Source organism: Schistocerca gregaria, chromosome X (genome assembly GCF_023897955.1).
Source record: "Schistocerca gregaria isolate iqSchGreg1 chromosome X, iqSchGreg1.2, whole genome shotgun sequence".
NCBI lineage: Eukaryota > Metazoa > Arthropoda > Insecta > Orthoptera > Acrididae > Schistocerca > Schistocerca gregaria.
Window position 1 is genome coordinate 752,857,457 of NC_064931.1, and position 26,403 is coordinate 752,883,859.

General features: G+C 43.8%; 1 protein-coding gene across 1 annotated transcript in view; it reads right to left on the bottom strand.

The window, feature by feature from the left end:
- The window catches only part of LOC126298769 (mitochondrial-processing peptidase subunit alpha), a 114,128-nt gene that overhangs the window by 73,200 nt on the left and 14,525 nt on the right, over positions 1 to 26,403 (bottom strand). Inside the window, exons 3-4 of the mRNA XM_049990222.1 lie at positions 17,720 to 17,799; positions 9,722 to 9,804 (exon numbers count right to left, since the gene is read on the bottom strand). Coding sequence (XP_049846179.1) covers positions 9,722 to 9,804; positions 17,720 to 17,799 — 163 coding nt within the window. The remainder of the gene's footprint in view (positions 1 to 9,721; positions 9,805 to 17,719; positions 17,800 to 26,403) is intronic.

Genomic DNA, 26,403 nt, shown 5'->3' on the forward strand with positions numbered 1-26,403 from the left:
AGTACAATCAAACATTAAGAAATATTTCTTGGATCATGAACATTTTGACAGATTGCCTCAACAATGCTGAGCATCTTAAAGGCCAAACAATTTATTATTCAGCTACACAATAGTAGTGCTATTTTTTCTACACACTAATCACAGGGTACTGGATAGTAGTTGTTGTTGTTGTTGTTGTTGGGATGTTTAAGGGGGACTAAACAGCTAAGGTCATCAGTCCCCCATTCCAAAAAACCGGCGAAACAAAATTTACGGAACAGGTAAAACCCCAATTGGGGAGGAGACTCCCCTCCCCCCAGTCACTGAAAGAACACCAATGTGTCAGCGAACACTAGAGACAAGAAGAGTACAGACGAACACTGGACAGAAAGAAACGGAAGAAAATAAGAGGGTCGGAGACTGGTTGACTGACCATGGGAACAAAAATTGGGAAAGAGTCAACCATCCGAATACACACATTAAAATCTGCAACCAATGAGACACTCGAGGACAAGATACACAGAAAGGGAAAGGGACAGGTCCCCCCTAAATGGAACCATAAAAAGGACTACCACGGATAAAATTTAAAACGTCGTCAGCCATGGAGGCATCGTCGCATAAAACCAAAGGCAACGTGCCCGGGAGATTAAAAGTCTGCCGAAGGATGCGCAGGCGGGGACACTCCAACAAAATGTGGGCGACCGTCAACCGGGACCCACACTGACACAGGGGGGGATCCTCCTGACACAAAAGATGTCCGTGCGTCAGGTAGGTATGGCCGATGCGGAGCCGACACAGGATGACAGAGTCCCTGCGAGAAGCCCGCAGGGAGGACTGCCACACATCGGTCGTCTCCTTAACAGCCCGCAGTTTATTCGGAGAAGTCAGGCTACGCCACTCGTCACACCACATCTGAAGCACCTTACGGCGCAACGCCAGCTGCAAATCACGAGCCGGGAGGCCGATCGCCAAAGTGGGGGCGTCGACCGCCCCTTTGGCCAGCCTGTCGACACGTTCATTCCCCGGGATGCCAACGTGACCTGGCGTCCAAACAAAGACCACCGAACGACCAGAGCGGGTAATGGCAAAAACAGACTCCTGAATAAAGGATACCAGAGGAGAAGAGGTATAGCAGCGGTCGATAGCCTGGAGGCTGCTCAGGGAGTCACTGCAGATGACGATGGACGTACCTGAGCAGGAACGCATATGCTCAAGAGCGCGCAATTTGGCCACCAGCTCTGCAGTAAAAATACTGCAGCCAGCCGGCAAGGAGTGCTGTTCAACATGGGCAGCGTGAGCAAAAGCGGAGGCAGGACGACCATCCACCAGGGAACCATCAGTGTAGACAGGCTCACAGCCTGAAAATGAGGCGACGAGCGCAAGAAAACGGTGACAGAGGGCCACATGCGGAACCGAGTCCTTGGGTTCCCGTGCCAAGTCCAGGCGGACGGACGGACGGGGCATACACCAGGGAGGCGTGGGTGCACAGGCCCGGAAGGGCGGCAGAAGAGGGAATGACCCCAGTTCCGACAACAGGGACTGGACACGGACAGCAATGGAAAGCCCAGACCTAGGTCGCCGGTCGGGCAGAGGGAGGACCCTGGCAGGGAAAAGCAGGCGATGATTGGGATGGCCCGGTGAGCAATGCACGTGGACAGCATAGTCGGCGAGCAGTCGGTGGCGGCGAATCCGCAGCGGGGGAACCCCGGCCTCCACCAGCAGACTATCCACGGGGCTCGTACGGAAAGCACCAGTTGCAAGCCGAACCCCACAGTGGTGTATGGGGTCGAACAACGTCAACACTGAGGGCGATGCAGACCCATAGGCCAGGCTCCCATAATCAAACCTGGACTGCACAAGGGCTCTGTACAATCGCAACAGCGTGCTGCGATCTGCACCCGAAGACGCATGGCTCAGGCAGCGGAGGGCGTTGAGGTGCTGCCAGCACTTTTGCTTCAGCTGAGTAATACGAGGAACCCATGTGAGCCGGGCATCAAAGACGAGTCCTAAGAAGCGGCTAGTGTCCACCACTTCAAGTAGGTGACCGTCGAGGTAAAGTTCCTGATGAGGGTGGACCGTCCGACGCCTGCAGAAGTGCATAACTCGAGTCTTGGCCGCAGAGAACTGAAATCCATGAGTCAGAGCCCATGATGCCGCCTTGCGAACGGCTGCTTGCAGCCTGCGTTCGGCGACTCCCGTAGTCGTTGAGCTAAATGAGATGCAGAAGTCGTCGGCATACAAAGAAGGAGACACCGACGACCCCACGGCTGCAGCCAGACCATTAATGGCCACTAGAAATAAGGAAACGCTCAACACCGAGCCCTGCGGGACCCCATTTAACTGTATATAAGATGAACTAGAGGCGGCACTGACTTGCACCCGGAAAGAGCGGCGCAATAAAAAGTTTTGAAGAAAAGCTGGGAGCTGACCACGAAGACCCCACTCGCGCAACGTAGCAAGGATGTGATGCCTCCATGTTGTGTCATATGCCTTCCGCAGATCAAAAAATACAGCAACGAGATGCTGACGACGGGAAAAGGCCATACGGATAGCAGATTCCAGCCGCACCAAATTGTCCGCAGCAGACCGGCCCTGACGGAAGCCATCCTGGGATGGAGCGAGGAGACCGCGCGACTCAAGGACCCAACACAAACGCCGCCCCACCATACGTTCGAGCAATTTGCACAAAACGTTGGTTAGTGTAATGGGACGATAGCCGTCCACCGCCAGAGGGTCCGCACCGGGCTTCAAGATGGGAACGATAACACCCTCTCGCCATTGTGACGGGAACACGCCCTCGCTCCAAATGCGGTTAAAGATGGTGAGGATGTGTCTCTGGGAGTCCCTGGAGAGATGCTTCAGCATCTGAGCGTGGATGCAGTCCGGTCCTGGCGCTGTATCAGGGCAATTGGCGAGGGCAGCGAGGAATTCCCTCTCGCTGAAAGGAGCATTGTATTTTTCAGAACGACGTGTGTGGAACGATAACGACGTCCGCGCGGCGCGCTCCTTTAGAGAGCGAAAGGCAGGAGGGTAAGTTGCAGTCGCAGAGTTCGTAGCAAAGTGCGTGGCAAGGTGGTCAGCAATGGTGGCAGCGTCCGTGCAGACAGCGCCGTCCAGGGAGATTCCAGGGACACCCATAGGGGTCTGGTATCCATAAATCCGCCGGATGCGGGACCACACGAGCGACGGGGAGACGCGGGAGCCCAAGGATGAAATGTACCTCTCCCAGCATTCCTGCTTACGCCGTGCAATAAGACGACGGGCCAAGACACGGAGCTTCTTAAAGGCGATGAGGGTCTCCAGAGACGGGTGCCGCTTATGACGCTGGAGAGCCCGCCTACGGTCACGAATAGCTTCAGCAATCTCCGGCGACCACCAGGGGACAGACTTCCTCCGAGGGAGTCCAGAAGAGCGAGGGATGGCAGTCTCGGCCGCAGAAATAATTGACGAGGTCAAGACACGGACCACCTCGTCAATGTCACCCTGTGGGAGAGAAGCAATGGTGGCAGCGGAAGTAAAAGCTGGCCAGTCAGCCCTGTTGAGAGCCCAGCGGGGCAGGCGCCCAGAAGAATGACACTGGGGCAGTGACAAATAGATGGGAAAATGGTCACTACCACACAGATCAGGATGCACTCTCCAGTGAAGGGATGGGACAAGTCCGGGGCTGCAAAGAGAGAGATCGATGGCCGAGAACGAGCCATGGGCCACACTGAAATGCGTGGGAGCACCGGTGTTCAAGAGGCTAAGGTCGAGCTGAGCCAACACACGCTCCACAGCGCGACCGCGGTCATCGGAGACAGTCCCACCCCATAGAGGGTTGTGAGCATTGAAATCGCCCGGAAGCAGCAATGGCGGCGGGAGTTGAGCCAGCAGCGCAGCCAAGACATGTCGGGGGAGTTGCCCATACGTAGGAACGTAAACAGAGCAAACAGTAATAGCCGGCGAGAGCTCAATCCTGACAGCGACTGCCTCTAAAGGCGTCAGAAGGGGTACTGGTGAGCTACAGACAGAGTGGTGAACAAAGAGGCAAACTCCACCTGAAGCTCGTTGACAGTCAGCGCGGTTCTTATAGTATCCCCGATAACCGCGAAGGGCAGGGGTCCGCATTGCTGGAAACCAAGTTTCCTGAAGAGCAATGCACAGAACAGGGGAAACACTCAGAAGCATCCGGAGCTCAGGCAGGTGGCGGAAATAACCGCCGCAATTCCACTGGAGAATGGAAGCAGGAAGGGACTGGGAGGGCATTAAGTCGACTAAGAGGCAGACGGCGCCGCAGAGTCAACGGCCGCCACCGAGCGAGAGTCAGCTGTGTCCATAGGAGAGGTCCCCGAGGGTTCCGTGAGGGCGAGATCCGCGGCAGAGGCGAGGATCTCCACCGCATCCCCAGAGCCAGAGCTATTGACAGCAGGCGGTACTGAAACTGCCGGAGCGTCCTTCTTCTTGGACACGTTCCGGTCCTTCTTCTCGCGTCTGTCCTTTGGCTTAGAGGGCTGGGAGAGTTTCTCTGAAGGAGCGTCGGAGGCTGACGACGACGCAGAAGCCCTACGACCAGCAGGTGGATGAACCTTCAGCCACTGGCTGACATCCGGCGGGGTAGCAGAAGAAACGGAAGAAGGGAGGGACCCCTTCCGCGAGAGAGGAGCCGGCAGAGACGACGCCGGCAGAGAAGGGGGAGGGGGAGGGGGAGGGGGAGGGATCGAGACCCCTGGTGTTGGAGCAGATGTCACTCCTGAAGCATGTGCGGGGGGAGTGACAGAAGGGGGTTTGCCCCCAACTGCTAAGGGGGCAACAGAGGAAGGCTTGCCCCCAGACACGAGGGGGGCAGACAGAGATGGACGGCCCCGAGGGCCAACTGAAGGCGGCACAGAGGAGGCGACAACTGCCGCCCGCGAGGGCAACGATAACGTAGCTGCAGCATAAGAAGTTTGAAGAGGGACAGGATGCAACCTTCCAAATTTCAGTTTTGCCTCGCGATAAGTAAGCCGGTCCAGGGTCTTAAATTCCATAATCTTCCGCTCCTTATGAAGAACGGGGCAGTCCGGCGAGCATGGAGAGTGGTGTTCCCCACAGTTGACACAGACAGGCGGAGGCGCACATGGAGAATCGGGATGAGAGGGGCGTCTGCAATCTCGACATGTGGCGCTGGATGGACAACGGGAGGACATATGCCCAAACTTCCAGCACTGGAAGCACCGCATCGGGGGAGGGACGTATGGCTTGACGTCACAACGGTAAACCATTACCTTGACCTTCTCAGGCAATACAGCACCCTCGAAGGCCAAGATAAAGGCACCGGTGGCCACCCTGTTGGTCTTCGGTCCTCTGTGCACACGACGGACAAAATGCACACCACGTCGTTCCAAGTCAGCTCTCAGCTCGTCATCGGACTGTAACAAGAGGTCGCGATGGTAAATAATCCCCTGGACCATATTTAAGCTACTGTGGGGAGTGACGGTAACAGGGACGTCTCCCAGCTTATCACACAAGAGCAACGCCCGTGACTGGGCTGGGGAGGACGTCTTGAGGAGGATGGACCCATTCCTCATTTTAGACAAACCCGCCACTTCCCCAAACTTATCCTCCAGGTGTTCCACAAAAAACATAGGCTTTGTCGAAAGAAAGGAGTCACCATCAGTCCTGCTGCAGACAAGGTATTGTGGTACATAAGGCTCCTGCTTGGCACTAGATCTGCGTCCCTCCCATGGCACAGCCAACGAGGGGAACGACTGAGGATCATATTGTGCAGCATCGAATTCAATTTTGCCTCGCTTAGAGATGCTGGTGGCAGTGCGACCACCAGCTTGGTGAGATTTATTGCGCTTCATTGCGCCACATCCACCCAGATGCCACCTACTCCGAACGAGGGCTCTCCCCAAGGGCGCCACCCAGCCAAAGCAACGGGTACCTGGCCGATATCCCATTGCCCGGAGTCCCCGTGCCCCAGACAAGATGGGCACATACTCCTTGGCATGCATGGGGAGGAAACAGCTCTGGCATCTGTAGTGCGATCCCTGCGTGGTCAGGGGGCTACCACCAAGAGGGTACATGACGACCCCACCACAACGGACTGGCTACCGTGCTGGATTTTAGGTGTTGAAAGGGTCCACAGTTGCCGTGGGCGCTAAAAAGGGGATTGCGCACAAGACGAGGAGGCAACCCAGAAGAAATGGGGTGTAAATCCCTCCACACGACAATAGATAGCATGCAAGATGGAGGTGCACGATGGACCAATAGAAAAACACCACGTAAGGCGTCCTTCCCCAAATGGCACGCACTAACAATGGAAATTTTGAAAATGGCAGGTCAAACCCAAGTGGGGACCATCACATAAGGCCGAAACTTTGAAGACTCCTTTTAGTCGCCTCTTACGACAGGCAGGAATACCGCGGGCCTATTCGTACCCCCGAACCCGCAGGGGGGGTACTGGATAGTATTGTGATGTGAGGCACCACATGGAAAAAAAATCACACCCCATTCTCTATTCGCACGTTTGGTCCTGTCCATTCATAGTCCACTACATGTCAAGCTTCTTATGATTTTCCATAGCTCTTGGCCAGTTATCTGCAAGGGATACTGGTGTGGAACTAAGAAGTTTTGTGAACAGTTTTGCTATACAATTTTTCCCAAGGTCTGACAGTGGATCAGGTCTTTGAATGAATGTCTTAAGAGCTCATAAAAGAATGCCTGCATCAGCCAACTATATTTGGTGAGTTCAATGAGCTTAACAGCTACTCAGAATAACCTAGTTCACAAGCCATTAAAGACTTGCGTAGCACACCACTGAAAATAGGAATCTTTGGACCTGTCAGTCCTCACAGTCCACATCATTCTGCAACACAACATTAAAGGCAAAAGCTTTGTTCTTGGTGGGTATCATTTTACTTTCTTATCATCAATGTCACAATCATTCACAAAACAAGTGATGTCTGATGATCAAAGTGCACCCATATAGCCAAAAATTAAATAAAAATCTTGGTCTATCAAAAAATGGGTTGTGGCATTCGTTTTCTTCTCCAGAAGCCAAGGGCTCAAGATTGTGGTGGCCAACTGAAAAGCCATGGGGAGAGAGGACTGAAAGGGGGGGGGGGGGGGGGGGGCACGACTAGGACACAAAACAAATTCTGTCTCAAGTCTTAGAGGTGCTTGAAATCATCTGGGATCAAAATAGTTAGTTATTTCATCACCACAGCACTCCAGCCAAAAACTTCAAATTACTTGAACGCCTTCCTGTTGAATAAAAAATGGTCTGATGGCTTTAGAGAACGAAAAGATGGCAATGATTGTAACAGAAATTCTTTTTAAAAGGTGAATCAAACAATTCTATGCTGAAAAGATTTTGTACTATCCTTTGCATACTGTCAGAAGAACAGAAGGAAGTTATGATTTAACATTTCATTAGCAATATGGTTGCTGGAAACAAAGCACAAGCTCAAATAGATACAGAGCACATTTTAGGATATAACAGGGTGTAGGGAAAATCAGCTTTGTCTTTTTAAAGAGAATCAGCCTGGTATTCACCTGCTCAGGTTAGGAAAATCGAAGTAGGGAAGGTCAGACAGATATTTGAACTCAACTCTTCCTGAATTTGCAAGTGAAGTTCCTGAACTTAGTTGAACACTACCAGGCAACTGCAATAGATGAACCTACACAGATGTGTGTAGATCCTCCAACTAACTGGAAGATAGTAATAACTTCTCATGTCAAGGATTCACAGGAACCAACAGAGAGCCATGATGATCCACGACCACGTTATGGTCAGTCATGGCTGGTGTACACCGCTCTGAAAAGGTTGCAAATTACCCATCTCTCTCACCAGGATCCCAAATGGATTCAATCAAAGAGAGAGTAGGGTGATGTCAAGAAAAAGATAATTACTTCTGTGAGATGGTGGCTTCTGATGGTCCTCTGCGAGTGCTCACCTGTTGTCCAGCAATGAATTGGTGAGTGATCTTCTATGCTAGCTCTTAGTAACTCGCTTATTTTGAGTGCAAGCATTTGTGCTTCCTCATGCTTCAGCTCATTTGCACAACAGTTGTGGTATGGTGGGTAGTGAGGGAAATGCATGTGCATCATGCCAGAACATAAGAAGAGCCACCTTTGAAATTGGACAGCATCAGTTTTGACAGCGGCACCATCTAATAGCAGCACTATCGAGTCATAACTGTGTAACATCAAGAATTTCTTTCCATTTGAATCTGCAGGGCAAGGAATCTTAGTGTTTCACACAAAAACGTGGGTTTCCAAAATGTTCAGTGTATTATAAGACACCAAATAGTTTCAGGAATTTAAATTTACAGAGGCACTACATGTCTTACCACACCAGAGAATACGAAAACGAAAAATATGAATGAGCTGAAAGTGTACATGAGGTTTTAAAACTTAAAAAAGGAAGCTCTCAGAAGTGGAGGAAGAAAAGTGAGGAAAATCAAGTGAGTGCTGTTTGGATAAGCTACAAAATTGCACTATTTTTAGTGAAGTCTTTGCATCCTTTCACAGATAGTGATTTAATAATAGAATACTTGGTAGTTGCAGTTGAACATTTATGTACACTTCATGTAGAATTTTCACTATGTGCCCTTATCAAATGTGACAATCATGTTTTCCACACAGGTCACAATAGATGCCATCCAGAGCCACCTTGCAAACTCTCTGTGAAGGTTTCATTGCACATTCATTAGGGCTCTACGAATGTGTAGATATCACAACCACAAAGCTGGATGTGATAGTCTTACCAGCATTAAAGAAAAGTGTAGAAAATGTACATTTGTCAAGGAATTTATTAGTTTATGTGCCTACAGGTGGAGCACAGGTCATGTTGGGGAAACAAACCAAGAACTGGAGATTAGTGTTTAACATCCTGTCAACAAAGAGGTCATCAGAGACGGATCACTAGCTCAGATCAGGGAAGGAAAGTGGCCACGCTTTTTTGCAGGAACCATCCCTGCATTTGCATTAAACGATTTAGGGAAATCATGGAAAACCTGAGTCAGGATGGTTGGACGCGGGTTTCAACCGTCATCCTCCCGAATGTGAGTCCAGTGTGCTAACCACTGTGCTATCCCGCTTGGTGAAACAAATCAGGACTCGATCAGGATTCATAGCACAACTGACTGGGAAAATAAAAAATCTTTGAGTACCAATTTGCACTGATATGCAGCTTGAAGTGCAAAGTAACAAACAACATAAAGCCATTCTAGGTTTCTTCAGACAATTTTCTTATTTACACAAGTCTCCAACCTATTCCCTGTGATGATGGAAGGGTACAGTGCTTGCTGCTTGCAGTCTTTCACTCCCTGTCTGCTTACCGACCACATCTGCTGTGAAGTTCCGTTTTACATTATACCCCATTTAACTGTTATTGAATTCCATGCTATCCACTGGCAGTCATTGTACCCATAACATACTGATCCTGACCACAATACCCTAGCAAAGTAATCTAAGGACATGATGGCACATGGAAAGCCAAATGAGTAAACAGTTTTGAATATGGTGTTGCCCCTGTATCTGTCCTTGAAAATGTCTACAATGGACTGTAGTAAAACACTGTGTCTTAATTGCCCTTTGTACAACTACCACTCAGACAACTAGTGCAAAATCTGATGACAACATAGTCATATGCAAGGTGAAATAACTGCTTCCACCAAGCTAATAAGACTTCCTCTCTCAAAAATGGGAACTATTTCCACATCAGTTGCTAATTAATGTATGAACCACTGTAATGTTATTTCTAACAAAAACTAACCTGTCAGCCTGACAGTCACATATTCCTCCGTACCTCTCCAAGTCCAATAAAATACTGTCTTTGCTGTCATAAGCAAGTGTCCTCTGGAATGGAAAGAAAAACAAAGTTATATATGAGACTACACAAATTACAAAAAGTAAAACATCACTATATGGGGGAGGGCTGGAAATCCAGTGTTAAGCGTGTGTGTGTGTGTGTGTGTGTGTGTGTGTGTGTGTGTGTGTGTCTTTGCACACTTATCATGGCGTGTGTGTGTGTGTGTGTGTGTGTGTGTGTGTGTGTGTGTGTGTGTGTGTGTCTCTTTGCACACTTATCATCACTATATGGGGGAGGGCTGGAAATCCAGTGTTAAGCGTGTGTGTGTGTGTGTGTGTGTGTGTGTGTGTGTGTGTGTGTGTCTTTGCACACTTATCATGGCGTGTGTGTGTGTGTGTGTGTGTGTGTGTGTGTGTGTGTGTGTGTGTGTCTCTTTGCACACTTATCATGTAAGGTTGGGCTAATTTCACACAAGACAAAAGTAAACATATTTATATACTGCATTATCTGTTTCAAGACATTTCAGCCACAATACAAGTCTCAATACTAATGACACAATATCTTTTGAGTGTTACAACTGCTTTGTTCTGTTGGAATCTTCAGCCAACACAACTTCACACACATTTTTTACACACGCGCGCGCACGCGCGCACACACACACACACACACACACACACACACACACACACACATATATATCGGGGAGGGGGGGAAGAGACATCCAGATGCAAAAGTTTACTTGGGAGAAACAGGCAATAGGGAAGACTCATTCAAGATTGACCGAGGGAGGTGGCGCAGTGGTTAGCACACTGGACTCGCATTCGGGAGGACGACGGTTCAACCCCGTCTCCGGCCATCCTGATTTAGGTTTTCCGTGATTTCCCTAAATCATTTCACGCAAATGCCGGGATGGTTCATTTAAAAGAGCACGGCCGATTTCCTTCCCAATCCTTCCCTAACCCGAGCTTGTGCTCCGTCTCTAATGACCTCGTTGTCGACAGGACGTTAAACACTAACCACCACCACCACCACCACCACCACCACCACCACCACCACCACCATTCAAGATTAATATTTGATGAATGATTGGACAGCTATAACCAAATGATAAAAGTATAGTATTTGAATTTTAAATAAATTTATTAGATCATATGCTTTTAACATTCTAGATAAGATTTGTTTCAATGGTAAATACACTTTCCAATTGAAAATTAAATGGGGCAGCTGCCGAACTTCAGCATGCGGTAATACAATGAACTTAGGACAAACTGCCTTGGCACTTGACGCACATTCTTACTTTCATGTCTCTGATACAGATGCCAAATTAGCTTTTCATATGAACCTTTAAACAATTAAAAGAAAACCATCATTTCCTAGATACCTGTCAGTTTTACAACTAAGTACAGTGACTCTGTAATTCTGGTAGCAATACAGCGTGATGAGCATAGTTAAAACCAGCAGTCATATTTCTCAGTCAGAGCTTTATGAGTGTTCTCCACACACTTCTTCACCCTTCTAACCATAATATGTAGCTAACAAGTTGCACTGTGCAGACCGGAAACACAGTAGTGTTCCTCACAGTGGCTGTTACATCAATCACAGTTACAGCAGAAAACAATCCCATTTAAAATAAAACCATTTGAGAAATAATTCAGTACCATATTCATTCGTGTGTGGCTGGTTGAAGATCAAAGTTTATATCAGAAGTGTTAGTGCAAAAACATTTTGCAGACTGTACACACTGCTGTCACTTGAAACTAACAGATACTAACAGACACTGGGCAAATAAGACATCATGCTAATGCCATACAAAACCACCTCCAGCCTTGAGACTTGCCTCAATTTGCCAAGGACAAGAGTATTCATGTTTCGTCAACATGCCATATGCAGCTGAAGCCACTCATTGATGATATCTCATAGCTACCAAATTGCAAGGATGCTGAGTGTTTGATTTCACTCACTTTGCCAAATCCTCCGAGACACTTTCCATGTATCTAGGTGCATATTGTGATTCATACACTCAAATGCCTTAGATAGGTCACAGAAAATAATATCCAGCACTATTTTAATATTCAATGCACGTAAAATTTTGTGAGTGAACATGCAAATGGCATTCTCAGAAGACAACTCTTCTGAAATACAAACTGTGACTTGCTGAGGATATTATTGTTGCTCAGATGACATACTATTCTAGAATACACAATCTTCTCAAAAATTTTGGAAAATTGTGTCAGCAATGAAATATGTCAGTAGATATTGACAATCATTCTATCACATTTCTTAAAGAGGGTTTTGACAATGGCATATTTGAGTCTCTCTAGAAAAATTGCTTTGAGATAGTGCTGCATTACATATTGCAGTTAAGACAGGGCTTATTATACAGGAATAAATCTTTATAAATCTATTGGAAACTCCATCAAAATCAAAAGAGTTTTCATTTTTGAGACAAATATATAATTTTTCTTAATTTCAAAATGAGAAGTTGATGGTACATTCACACGACTGAATTTTATGCGAGTTGCTTTTTTAACATAGTGCTGTGATTTTTCTATTTAACTGTTTGTCTCTATACTTTCTACTATATTTAATAAATGATTATTAAACACAAGTATATTTGCTACCTTCCATTCAGTCCAACAGTGACACTATCCTGTTCTATGACTGGTTGTTGATTTCTGACATTATGTGCATGTTCCTTGATTTTTAAATAACTTTTCTTAATAATTTTGGGTAGTTTGCAACTACTGCAGAATCACAACTTGTTCTTGCCATCAGATTCATTTCCCTTGTCCTTTCACAAGGCACTAATCCCTCTTGTGATCCATGGCTTTTTACATGGCTGTTTAACCCTCAAGCGGGCACAACTATGTATAAAGATTTCCTACCGCAAAAACAGTCTTGTACTGTTCCACTGTTGTTTGAAAACTGTGAGAGCCTGTACCTATTCCTTCATTACTGCTTTAGCTAACACAATGCTAAATTGAGCTGTCATCTGTCCAAGTGAGCATCAATAATATAAAGTAAATAGCAAGCTCAATGAGAAGTAATCGTGAATCCATGCAAGAAAATTACTCAGATTATGATCTTGTGGCACAATCCCACAATGGGAGGGTCCTTACTGTGGGGTAAGATTGTGCATGCCAACGGAGTGATACAATAAAAGTTTATTTTATCATTGGTTAATTAAACTAACTTCAAACGGTGATTTTGCTCCTATTTGTTTATCCAGGTAACATGAAGGCAGCATTTTGTACAAAGTATGGCACGTGCTCACTCATGCTGCAAAAAACAGCGAACCGATTGAGGGTTAGTGTCCTATCTTAATTGCTTATGTGAAAAGCTATTTTCAAATAATGGTATTTATTTCTCATGGAATAGATTACATTTTGTGTTAGCATTTGTTTCATTATAAATTTGATCCCAAGTAATTTCTTGCAAACTATTCTTAAAAATATTTGTCCTGGAGTCATTAATTATTCTAACTGAAATACACTGAGGAGTATCCACACCATGAGGCACTAACCATGCACCATGATCAGAGAGAGCATTTGCTTCTGGTTAAACAGTCTGGCTAAACAATTATTTTCTTGCTTTGAACTTCACAAACGAAAACATTACCACTTAGGCACCTACTGTCTTTAGCCATTCATGCTAGAATGTTGGAGAGTTAACTTCTGAGATCAAATTGTTGGATCCAAATAAGGTTTCCATATAATTTTTCCTATCATGATTCTTTAGAAAATCTATCCTGAAGCCACCAGACTATTAATTGCTTGCTGCTGTCCAATAGATAGCATAGTAAGGAATGTAGATTCCTCATTAACAGTTGAAAATTTCCCATTGTGAATCAATATACAGTTACAATTAAATGTGGTCTATTTTTCAGTATAGTTCACATGCACACACTTCTATATGCTGGTCACTCCAAAATCTACTTGTCTCAATACTTTTGAACTTGTGTTTTATGTTAATATATGCAACAACTTCTCCTTTTCCTATATTAGTTCTACATGAGTACACTGCTAGCGTGTAATTGTCTATACATAACTTCTCTAAACATGTGGTTATGTGGTGCTCAGACAGGTTCAGGGTATCATCTTTTCAGTGCTCTCTAAACTTCCCAGGCAAGAAGCTCTTTTAGTTTTTTACTCAATCCTCTAATATTTTGAGGAAACAAGTGAACCTGTTTACACTGCATTCTTAAGCATTTTAAGGGGCTCATTTGTTAATTTGACTTCTTCCAAAACAGGGTGCCTGAATTCTGATTCTAACCGAAAAAAGGTACCTGTCTGACACCAATAATTACATGGATCTTGCGTTGTGTGACGATGCCCTCCTCTGTCACCCTGTACATTTTCTGCAGAAGTTTAACCAATGCAGTGTTAACCCAGGACTGGTCATGTTGCTGTAGGGCCTCCACACAAAACTCGTGTGTGTGTGTGTGTGTGTGTGTGTGTGTGTGTGTGTGTGTGTGTGTGTGAGAGAGAGAGAGAGAGAGAGAGAGAGAGAGAGAGAGAGATCATCCATGTCACCTCTACTGCTGTAATTACTGTCCTTAGCCAGGATGTTCCCTGCTCCCCTATTACAATAACTTGCTCTTCTTTGGCAAAATATTTGCAGAAATTCCCTATGTCCTCTGTCACATGCTTAAGGCTAATTCTTGACTTCACAATATTTGTGACTTGGTACCCTGGTCCTAATTTGTCACCTACCATCTGACCTCCATCTCTCCCATGGTTACTACTGAGCAGCAAGACTCTGTTTCCTACTCTCTTTTGGTGTCAACCTACACTTAAGTTTCTTTGCTACAAATCTGCTGCACTCTACTAGGACCTACAGCTGAATGAGGTGCTTCGCGTCCTACTTCAGGTAACAAGTCAAATTTATTTGATACTGTAAGCTCAAATGTAGATGAGTTTCTCTTTCACCCACTGCTTTTTACCTTAAGCCAGTTCCCACAATCTTCTTCCCCCTTCAACTTATCTACTTCAAACTGTGCGTGTTCTAATTTCCTGAAGGTCACAAACTTTGCCTCCCAGTTAGTGATTCTCTCGTCTTTTTTGCAGAGCCTATAGTTCATTGGGAGAGCCTCATTGTGATCCCCATACAGTTCTCCAGTAGTCACCCATGTGAAATTCTGACCCACAGTCTACACATACCACTCCCTACTTGACTATATTACAACAACATCCACACTTATCACACATTGCAACACAGATTACACACTTAAAAACTGAATTAATCACTTAACACACTTTACACAATTTTTATTTTTTATGAGCCACAAAAATTATACCTACAGGCTATATATAATGTACAAAGTTAATTATTCCTGCTTACAACAAGAACTCAGCACTCACTTAAGTGCAGTTTCAGTTGATTAACTTAATCACAATAGAGTGTAACTTTTAATGTAACTTTAATTTCTGCAAATTGTATGTAAATAAATTGCTAGTGGGACAGTATCTAAATCCAACAACTTCAGATTCATGCTAATTTCTGGTAATATGAACTTAATAACATATGCACACACTCCACTTAAATTGCCAGAAAGAAAAATAGAACAATTAAACAGGGTTCTCCAAGTTAACTGCATCAAAACGTAAACAAAAATGTGACTACAACTCGATCTTACTATCTCTTTGTGCTTTCTGGAACAATGCATAAAGAAAAGTGATACCTTTAATAGTAAGTTTAGAAAGCACACTAACACATTATTTGATGAGTAATTTGTACTAAACTAACTGTTATTACAGTCTGAATAACTTATCTTTACAAGAGTACAAAAACTCGTATGTCTCGTCTGATGCAGAGATGCCAATTTCATATCAGGAATGTACGCACGCAGCCCAGTGAACACTGCAAAATACTCATCATGAAGATGTAGAAGAAAGGGCAACACTTAGTCACCAAGAATACTGCAATACACAAACCAGTTCAGTTTTATAGTAAGCTGGACCCAATTAATAGTACAAAAAGCACCCCCAAAATGTCACATAGCTTCCTCTGGCCTGAACCACATATTCCACCCACTACGGGTTAAACTGCCCATTGGTAAAGTCAGTGCATTTGAAATGTTGTATCATTTGGAAAGATGCAAAATCATAACTTGATTTATGCCTCCAGTCCACTACTGCACAATTTCTGTGTTGTTAGTCCTACAACAGCTTTCTGCAAGATACCTGACTCCAAATGTCAACTGCATACAGTTTGCTTTCCAATGTTTGCTCAGAAACTGATCAAGCTGAACCTGCATTCACTGACAGCAGCAATTCCTGTCAGGTTTGAAACAAGTTGTGACTGACCACGAGTTACAGTCATCTACGCTACTTGTCAGTTTGGCTCTTTCCAGAACTACCCTCATACAGTGTTACATGGCTGTGAGTGGTACAGCATTCCTTGGAGACATGTTGGATAGTCCAGATTGATACACAAACAATTTTGGCAGCTTCATTCACTGGTTGACCATGCACACATCCAGACACAATAACTTCTTTCCACATTGACCATGTGCTGGTTCCATAACACTGTCTGTCATACACACACCACTTCACTGGCATGACTTACGTCAGTACTGGTGGGACACTTGACCGCCTAGAACCAGATCTATACCTTGTACAACACTCCAAAGCCACCAGTGCATTTTTTAAGAAGGTAACTAATGTTTTGTCCAGCGACCTTATAATTGGATCTTCTATACATATAATAATATTTTATTCTATTTACACACTAAAGTACAAGTTTGATAGTAACCTGGTCAATGACACATGAAACCACTTTCCACATCCACAGTTGCCAGATGCATTTTAGCACTGTCACACAACCTCATGGACCCATGAGCTGACAGTTACTACACCTGACTGAGGCTTCGCAATACCAACCACTCCCCCCCCCCCCCCCCCTGCCACTCCTCCCCCAATATAAGAATCAGGTAGAATTGTCTCTGACCCATTGCCCAGTTGCCATAATCACCCCACACTGCCACACAACACTCACTCCTGAGGACCTAAGGATGTGGACTCCTACTGCTGGAACAGAGGCTGCTGCTGTAATCCTGCAGTCACATTTTGTAAAACCATTTTTATAGAGAAAGGGAGAATCTAGACAGTTACAGGCGGCCAATGTTTTTGAAGCAGTCTGAAAAGACCATGTACAAAAGAGTGGTAATACATCTCAGTAAATTTCATTTATCATAAAAGCAGTTTGGCTTAAAGAAAAAAGGTTAACAGAAAATTAAATTAATTGTTTTCTGTGTGAGGAACTTTCAGAGCTCAATGGTAAAGTTTTCATACTTGATTTATGCATGATTAGGCCCCCCGTAAATTCTCACAGTTGGCTTAACAATTTCTAGTTAATCTTTTGCTCAGAAGTGGTTTGGATGTAAAGGGCACATTGTAGTGGTCTCAGTGACAGTCTCACAGAAAACTGACGTTTACTGAAATGGAACATTTTAGTTATCTGCTGCAGAACAAAATTTCTTGCAGAACAGAATTAATTTTAAAAGCTCATTACAGTTTCTCCTCCTTAATAAGTCTCTTTCTGTCTAATACATGAGTTGTGGGCTAGAAGGGAGTAACCAGTTCTACATCTGTAAATGGCCAGAGTCTGGAATATGAAAAGTGTACTTATATGTATGTTACTGATGTCAAAAATTACACTTTCCATATTGTAAGGGATAATGTAAAACCCTTCTGCTTGGGCATCAAAGAACACTGTCTTAGACTACAGTCACTGTTGTGAAGCTAAGCAGCTCGAAGTCATGTGCCTCACTTCCCTCCACCACAGCCCTCTACATCCTGCAATGTTGCCGCATCTGGAAATGGCTGGTCAGTTGACACAATTCGATACTTGTGTGTGGTTGAATTTCCGCAAGTTGTCAGTATGTTATTGATGTGTTTACTTTCGTGACAGGTATTACAGTAATAAATATTAGGGCTAAGCTCATCAAAACCTACTACTTACATTGAATGCTAGTTTTTCAAGCATGTGGGTAATTCCTCCAACATAGTTACCAGCATGTTTTGCTCCAGCATCAATGATAACTGTAAGAAAACACAGAAATGTCATTTAAAGAAAATTTTAATATTTGTACATGGTAGTGTACAGAAAAGACTGTAAATTATAAATTTTGTACTAAAAATAAATGCAAATATTAGTTCATTAATCATGAAATGTTTGCTTTCTTGAGAGAACTGAGTCTAGTTGCAGGGAAGGATTATGATACTCAGAGAGATGCATGAGGGATTATCTCCCTAAAGTAATGAAAAATAGTATTTTTCACATTTATTCCTCAAAATTCAGTAACTGTTCTCTCCTAATTTTCAACTTTACAGAGGAAGGCATTGAGTGATACAGTCACTCTATAGCAGATGGTTCACATTTGTCTCCATATCCACTGCCAATAATGAAATGCACACACTAGACTGCTATATACATATATTCTCCACTATTCAGCTAGCAAGTTATCAGATTTTCTGTAATGGAATTTCTTTATTATTCAACATTTTAATTAAAATCATTTCAGTACTTTAGACAAAAGATAAATAAACTGCATCCCCCGTTACTGTGAGGAACAAGCAATCAACAACACATTACCTGCTGTTTACACAGCATCAAAAATTCAACTATGAAAATTAAAATTCAAAACAAAAAATAATTAAGATATGTTAAAAAGAATTACTCTACTTCCTTGATGTTCACAGAACATTGTACATAATTCTCAACTACAGTACCTCCTGTGGTTGTGATTTGCTCTATTGTGGAAACACAACCTATAGCTGTTACATGCAATTATTACTTTGTACTTAATGAGGAACAGGGGTGGCTCATGAGACTTTGCAGTTGAGCCCGACATACGGGGCGCGCTCTGTTCAGTGACGCATCTCTCCGGCCCGTCGCTTCCCCAGCAAACCAAGCTGATTACTTATCTGCCCAGACCAATTACTCTGTAAAGCCATGTATTTATTCTCCTTTACTGTTATTTCAATTAACTATCTATGGGCAGGTTGTCATTGGATTCAGTCACTATTCAAGCTTGTATGCTTTATTATAGCACCAGTTTATCATTTTTACCTCTAATCAGTTACAGAATCCACATGGGTATTTTTTACATTTAGAAGAGTGTATGTGACAGCAATAATAATTATAAAATATCTTCACTTGAGACAGATTCTTCTAATGGACACTTCTTAATTTCCAAGTAACACAAATCAAGCATACACTGACAGAATTGCATTTTTGTATGTCGGTTTTGCTGGTAATCACAATGTAAGAATCCATTGATAAATAGAAGGAATCAATTTGTCAAGGCTCGTATTTTCTCCCCATAAGTTTCTGGTCATTGAAAGCAGAACCAATGTGCACTGTAGAAAAGGCAATGTGCTGCAGTGGCGAATACTGTGAACAGAGTGCACAGTGCAGTGGGCTGGTAAGCCGATGCCCTAACAAGCTGGCCTGCTGCCTGTGTTGCAGCTGGCTGCACTCACAAGAGGATAGCACCACCTCATCATCACCGATCTCGTCCAAATTTATGGTACATTCAGGACTTGGCCAGAAGTGAAAGTGACAGAAGTGGCAGCTCCAGATGGGCAAGCATTTATAAGTAATAGCATTAATTATGCAAGGCAGGTAAGACACGAGCCGTTTATGTTAGCGTATGTGGGAGGCAGCGGTCGGTGCAGCGGAAAGAGCACAAAATGGTAATTTGAGGGTTGTTGGGTAAAGGCCCTAGTCAGAAAGTTTTCTTTTATTTCCAGCTTTTATATTACTTACACTGCAAACAAACATAAATAATGCTCAGTATACTACATTTATTAACATTTTCATAAAAAGCAAGAAAAGGAAAGGTAAAGGAAAATTTGGGATGCCAAATTAATTTCCAAGAAAGGATTGTACTTACAGCATCCACAGTGACTCAAGGGGCTGTAACTAATGCATACAGGACTTCGTATTCTGTTAGTTTCATTCTGACCTTCAAGCAGCTTTTGCCAGCTGCATGCGAACAACGGTTATTAAGTACAGGTAAAATCCGCTCAACAAGAGATGGAAAACAAATGACAGTCAGAGAAGACTGTATCAAAATACATTCCATTGTATATCACCAACTACGCTCGCCAATACTTGGTGAAATTATGTGTACAGGTGGTTTGCTGCCAAACTGTGCGATGAGAGAGAACTTTTTATGAATGTAAACGAAGTTTGTTTATCTGTAGAAACTTCAAAACAATCACTTAATTGTAAAAATGCCACATTTATAATGTGTGCAAGATGCTTCCTCTGTTTCTATGATGACTACCGGCTCAGCATGTGTAAATCATTAACAGAAAAAACAATAAAAGTACTTCCTGGAAATGTGTTTGCAATGCCAAATTTTCCTTTGCCTGTCCTTTTCATATCTTTGATGAAAATATTAATATGGACAATGTACTGAATATTATTTTGGTTTACTTGAAGTGAAGTGAAGTGAAAAAAAAATGGAAGAAAGAGGTTTCTGCATATGTACTCAAACCCACGACCCTTGTATTACCGTCCTGTATTCTTAATCATTGTGCCATCCACTGCCTGTAACTACACTAACAGAAATGGCTTATGCTTTTCCTGACCAGTGTCTAAAACTACATTTTTTCCTAAACCCTCGTCCATCTGGAGCTCCCACTTCTGTCACTTTCATTATGCCCAAGCCCTGCACACACCATAAATTTGAATGAAATTAATGACGACAAGCAGACACAGTCCCCTTGCCATCTCACAAGCCTGGCGAGCCAGCCAGTCTAGCCCATGGATTGTATAGCACATCGAGCGAGACACATGCTGGATGGGTTGAAACCACCATACGGTGCATGGCGGAGGGTACCTCGTGCCACAACTAGCATCTTCTCTCCGTGTTCCACTCCCAAACAGAACGAGGGAAAAATGCCTGCCTATATGCCTCTGTACGAGCCCTAATCTCTCTTATCTTATCTTTGTGGTCTTTCCGCAAAATGTAAGTAGGCGGCAGTAAAATTGTACTGCAGTCAGCCTCAAATGCTGGTTCTCTAAATTTCATCAGTAGCGATTCACAAAAAGAACGCCTCCTTTCCTCTAGAGACTCCCACCCGAGTTCTTGAAGCATTTCCGTAACACTCACGTGATGATCAAACCTACCAGTAACAAATCTAGCAGCCCACCTCTGAATTGCTTCTATGTCCTCCCCCAATCCGACCTGATAGGCATCCCAAATGCTCGAGCAGTACTCAAGAATAGGTCGTATTAGTGTTTTATAATCAGTCTCCTTTACAGATGAACCACATCTTCCCAAAATTCTACCAATGAACCAAAGACGACTATCCGCCTTCCCCACAACTGCCATTACATGCTTGTCCCACTTCACATCACTCTGCAATGTTACGCCCAAATATTTAAGCGACTTGACTGTATCAAGCGCTACACTACTAATGGAGTATTCAAACATTACAGGATTCTTTTTCCTATTCATCTGCATTAATTTACATTTATCTATATTTAGAATTAGCTACCATTCTTTACACCAATCACAAATCCTGTCCAAGTCATCTTGTATCCTCCTACAGTCACTCAATGACGACACCTTCCCGTACACCACAGCATCATCAGCAAACAGCCGCACATTGCTATCCACCCTATCCAAAAGATCATTTATATAGATAGAAAACAACAGCGGACCTACCACACTTCCCTGACACTCCAGATGATACCCTCACCTCCGATGAACACTCAACATCGAGGACAATGTACTGGGTTCTATTACTTAAGAAGTCTTCGAGCCACTCACATACTTGGGAACCAATCCCATATGCTCGTACCTTAGTTAGGAGTCTGCTTGGCTAATCCCGCGTGGCCATCATGAATCCCTTAACTAAATTCTGAAAAATGGGGTACCTTGCAACTGGACCACTGAATGTGATGTGGTGATGAATAAATTAAAGATGCTTTGACAACTTACCAACTAGTTTATCAAGGTTTTTAAAAAGCATTTATTCTGTCATGTTACACTAGTGATTACCCAGCTGGCCGTGTTCTGAGTCAGGAATAATACGGGGTCGAGAAACCAGGTGGTCACACATCCCATCAGCTTAACAAAGCAGAAAGTAAATACAGTACAGCTTAGAAAAAATTGCTGGTCCTGATATTTCAGGTACTACCTTTACAGTAGATGTTTCACGGTAATCTGTGGTCATACTGCCTTATTGCGGATACTAAATTTAAAAGACCCAGGTAGTAGACTGAGATGATGGGACTTAACTCTTTTCAACAGCAAGTGCCGCTTGCCACTGTGAACTTTCTTTTCCACTCTGATGACAAAACTAATTCAACATGATTTTTCATAGCCCTAAGCCCTCACATGCTCCATTCTTGAATCTGACTTTACTAGGCACCAATGCTGCGTCGTACTGCTATTATTACGTTCAAGTTAGTAGGTGCAAAATGGCTAGTACTTCATGCATAGTCCTTTCTGAAAAAGAGCTTGTAGAGGTATGTGTAAGTGAAAATGGGAGTGACAATGATTATGATGACAGTGATTCATTTGTAAAGAACTTGCGTGAAAGGACTATGGAAACAGTACACCCCGAAGAGTTTCAGAAACTATCACACAATGAAAAGTTTTGTATTTGAATGCTTATGTAAATATATTTGAACGAAAGTGCACCACTTGGTTTAAAGTATACCCTAATTGTTGGTCAGTGGTCTAACTGTTTCCACAAAGAAACTCAAGCAATGTTCTGTGGTGTGCTCACAGCCTGGGTGGCAGCTATTTAAATAAGAGTGCATGGAAACGCCCTGTACCTGCATTATGGAGCGCATTATGAGTTCTGTCTCAAATCTGGCAAGCTACATTGAAACATTGATGCACTGAGCTGTAAAGTCTGTATGTTACATGCAGGCAAGACACAGGTTGTCCAGTGAAGGAGTCCCTGATTTCAAAATCAAATATTTCAGAAACTAAGATCGATAGACAAATGTTACAAGAAGCTGTAAGTTGTGGAAGCTGTAAGAATTTTATACATAATTTTTGAAATAGCTCAAAAAGCTGCTAACAGAGGGCGCTGTCACCCGTGCGCCTGGTACATTATCAGCGTGCAGTGTATACACGGTGTGAGTACAGAACAGTCCCTGGCAAATTCTTCCTGAGTCATGGTTACAGTTTATGAGAGGTCTTATTCTATGCTGCTGTGACCCATATCGGACAAGATAACCTGATGATGCCCTACCAAAGTGAAACACGGCGGGCGGTAACGCGTTCGCATTGTTCAAGGCAGAGGATCAATGCAAAGACTGGTCTTCTGGCCTCGCCCATTCACCTTCTGACTGGACAGGGTCTGAGCAGGCACACAGGGAGAGGGGAAGTTGACCAGTTATTGGGAGCTCCAACATTAGGCATGTTATGGAGCAGATAGCATTCAGGGCTGGGAAGCAAGCCAATGTGCACTCAGTATGTCTGCCATGGGACCCTCATCTGAGATGTGGAGGCAGTCTTGCCTGCAGTTATCAAGTTTGCAATGTGCAATTGTCTGCAAGTTGTGGCTCATGTTGGCACCAACAACACCTGTCGCATGGGTTCTGAGGCCATCCACAGTTCATACAGGCAACTGGCGGAAGTGGTGAACGCTGTTGGCTTCAAGGTCTCAACCAAAGGATTCGTCCACCCTGTGATGGTCTTGGCTGCAGATTTCTAGCCCTGTGTTATAGGTTGGGGATTTGTAGGACTCCCATGACAGTACAGGGGAGCACTACATAAAGGAAGCAGTTACTTGGGTAGGCGAGTACTTGTGGAATGCACATGGAGGTTTTTTAGGCTAGACAGTAATTTCAAGTACTCTGATGAACACTCACTAGTCAATACGCAAGCAACGGAAGTCAGACCAGTTTCACAGTACAGACACTTCTACAGACAAAAGTTTCTCAGTAAGTTGTCAAAGTATTTGTAACAAAATTCCCAAATTTACTGCCATCCAGCAATGGTTCGCAGTCAAATTATTCTCGGGACCGAGAGCTGGGTGAAACCCGAAGTGGGAAGCTTTGAGATATTTAGCAAGCCATGGAACGTATATTGGAAAGACAGATTAGAGGCCAGACGAGAGGGAGTGTTCACTGCAGTTGACAAAAACATTATCTCTGTCGAGGTCAAAGTTGAGCGTGAGTACCAACTTATCTGCTTGTGGGTAACAGGTCTAGATGAAACCAAGCTAATTGTTGAATGTTTTTACTGGCCACTCGATTCTACTGTGGTGGTTCATTGTCGAGGATACAGACAGACAGTCATGTGAAGTACATTTGAACACGTTTTCTGAGAACTGTCTTGAGCAGCTAGTTCGGCAGCCCACACGCAATGGAAATATCTTACACCTTGTAGCTACACATAAGGCCAGACCTTATTGACAACACCAGTATAGAGACGAGGATTAGTGATCATGATGTTATTGTAGCAACTATGGTTATGAAAGTTAATAAACCAGTCAAGCTAGGGGAGTGTTTCTGCTACGAAGAGCAGATATGTAGTTGTTAGCTTCTTAGCATCTCACTTAGACAGTGAATTGATATCACTTAGTTCCATTAAGATGGACATAGTAGAATTATGGGCAAAGCTTAAACAAATTGTAAATTGCGGTCTGCAGAACTACATGCTTACTAAGAGGATTTATGACCGGAAAAATTCACCACGATTTAAAATTCTGAGGAAGCAGAGGCTGTTGCAATCTCAGTTCAACACAGTAAGTGCAAATGACAACAAGCAAAGGTTAGTAGAGATTCGTGCATCTGTGGAAAGATCTATGTGGGAAGCACACAACTACTAGCACCATCATACCTTAGCAAAAGTTCTGGCAGAGAAATCAAGAAAACTTCAGGTCGTATGTAAAATAGGTCTACACCTTCCATTCAGCCACTTGTTGACCAGTCTGGTGTAGCAGTTGGAGACAGCAAAAAGGAAGCCAAAGTTTTAAATTTCACATTAAAGAGATCATTCACGCAGGAGAATCCTACAAACAAATCGTAGTTTGACCATCAAACAGAATCCCATATGGGTGACATAGTAATAATCATCCCTGATGTAGAGAAAGAACTGAAAGAGTTGAAAACAAATAAGTGACCTGGTCTGGATGGAATCCCAATTCATCTTTTCAAAGATTACTCTATGGCTCTGGCCCCTTACTTAGCTCACATTTATTGTCAACCTCAAGTCCCACACAAAGTTCCAGGCGACTGGAAAAAAGTGCAGGTGACTGCTGTGTAAAGGAGGTTACAAGAACAGGCCCGCAAAATTACAGACCAATGTCCCTAACATAAGTTTGCTACAGAATCCTTGCATATATTCTCAGTTAGAATATAATAAATTTTCTTGAAACTGACAAACTTATGTCAACGGGTACACAGCTCTACAATACGGGCAGAAAAAATTTGATTCAGCTATTCCAACATTTGATCATACGGAACCATGGTAGACAGCAATACCACATCAAAACTAACTAACATGTCCTTCATAATAATGTTGTCAATAACATGGCAGTTGAATAGGTGGGTGAACCAACGGCACAACATTTTCTTCATCAATTTTTGGCAACCCATTAAGTACTGGTAGACGTGCAGCTGGATTGAACTATTCTTTCTCAGCACCCTGTTCAACTGACGAAGTCCTGAGAACTTTGTGATTGGGGTACTTACTCAGCTTACTTTATAGCACCACCCACAAAAAAGTAAGGTGTTATAAATATGTTAGTGGATAGAGTGAGAAACATCTGTGAACTGGAGCTGCTCAACACAGAATTGGAATATCTCACCAGTGTGTCACTAAAGAATGGGCATTCACTGCTGAGTTAAAACAGAGCATTCGGACAGCCACAGAAGGTTCACAGTGGTGTATAGGTGTCTGCAAAATTCAAGGTTTTCCTACTATTCATAAATGATATTACTGACCACACTGGAAAAATCTTGACGAAACGGTATATCACTGTAACGTACAAATCCACTCAGAAGATACAAGACCACCTTAATATGGCCAAGGATGCTGGAAAATCACTAGAAAAAGTAGAAATTTACAGGATACCATGTACATCTACATCCATACTCCGCAAGCCACCTGCCGGTGTGTCGCGGAGGGTACCTTGAGTACCTCTTTCGGTTCTCCCTTCTGTTCCAGTATCGTATTGTTCGTGGAAAGAAAGATTGTCGGTGTGCCTCTGTGTGGGCTTTAATCTCTCTGTTTTTATCCTCATGGTCTCTTCGTGAGATATACGTAAGAGGGAGCAATATACTGTTTGACTCCTCGGTGAAGGTATGTTCTCGAAACTTCAACAAAAGCCCGTACCGAGCTACTTAGCGTCTCTCTTGCAGAGTCTTCCACTGGAGTTTATCTATCATCTCCGTAATGCTTTCGCAATTACTAAATGTTCCTGTAATGAAGCGCGCTGCTCTCGGTTGGATCTTCTCCATCTCTTCTATCAACCCTATCTGGTACGAATCCCACACCGCTGAGCAGTATTCAAGCAGTGGACGAACAAGCGTACTGTAACCTACTTCCTTTGTTTTAGGATTGCATTTCCTTAGGATTCTTCCAATGAATCTCAGTCTGGCATCTGCTTTACCGACAATCAACTTTATATGATCATTCCATTTTAAATCACTCCTAATGCCTA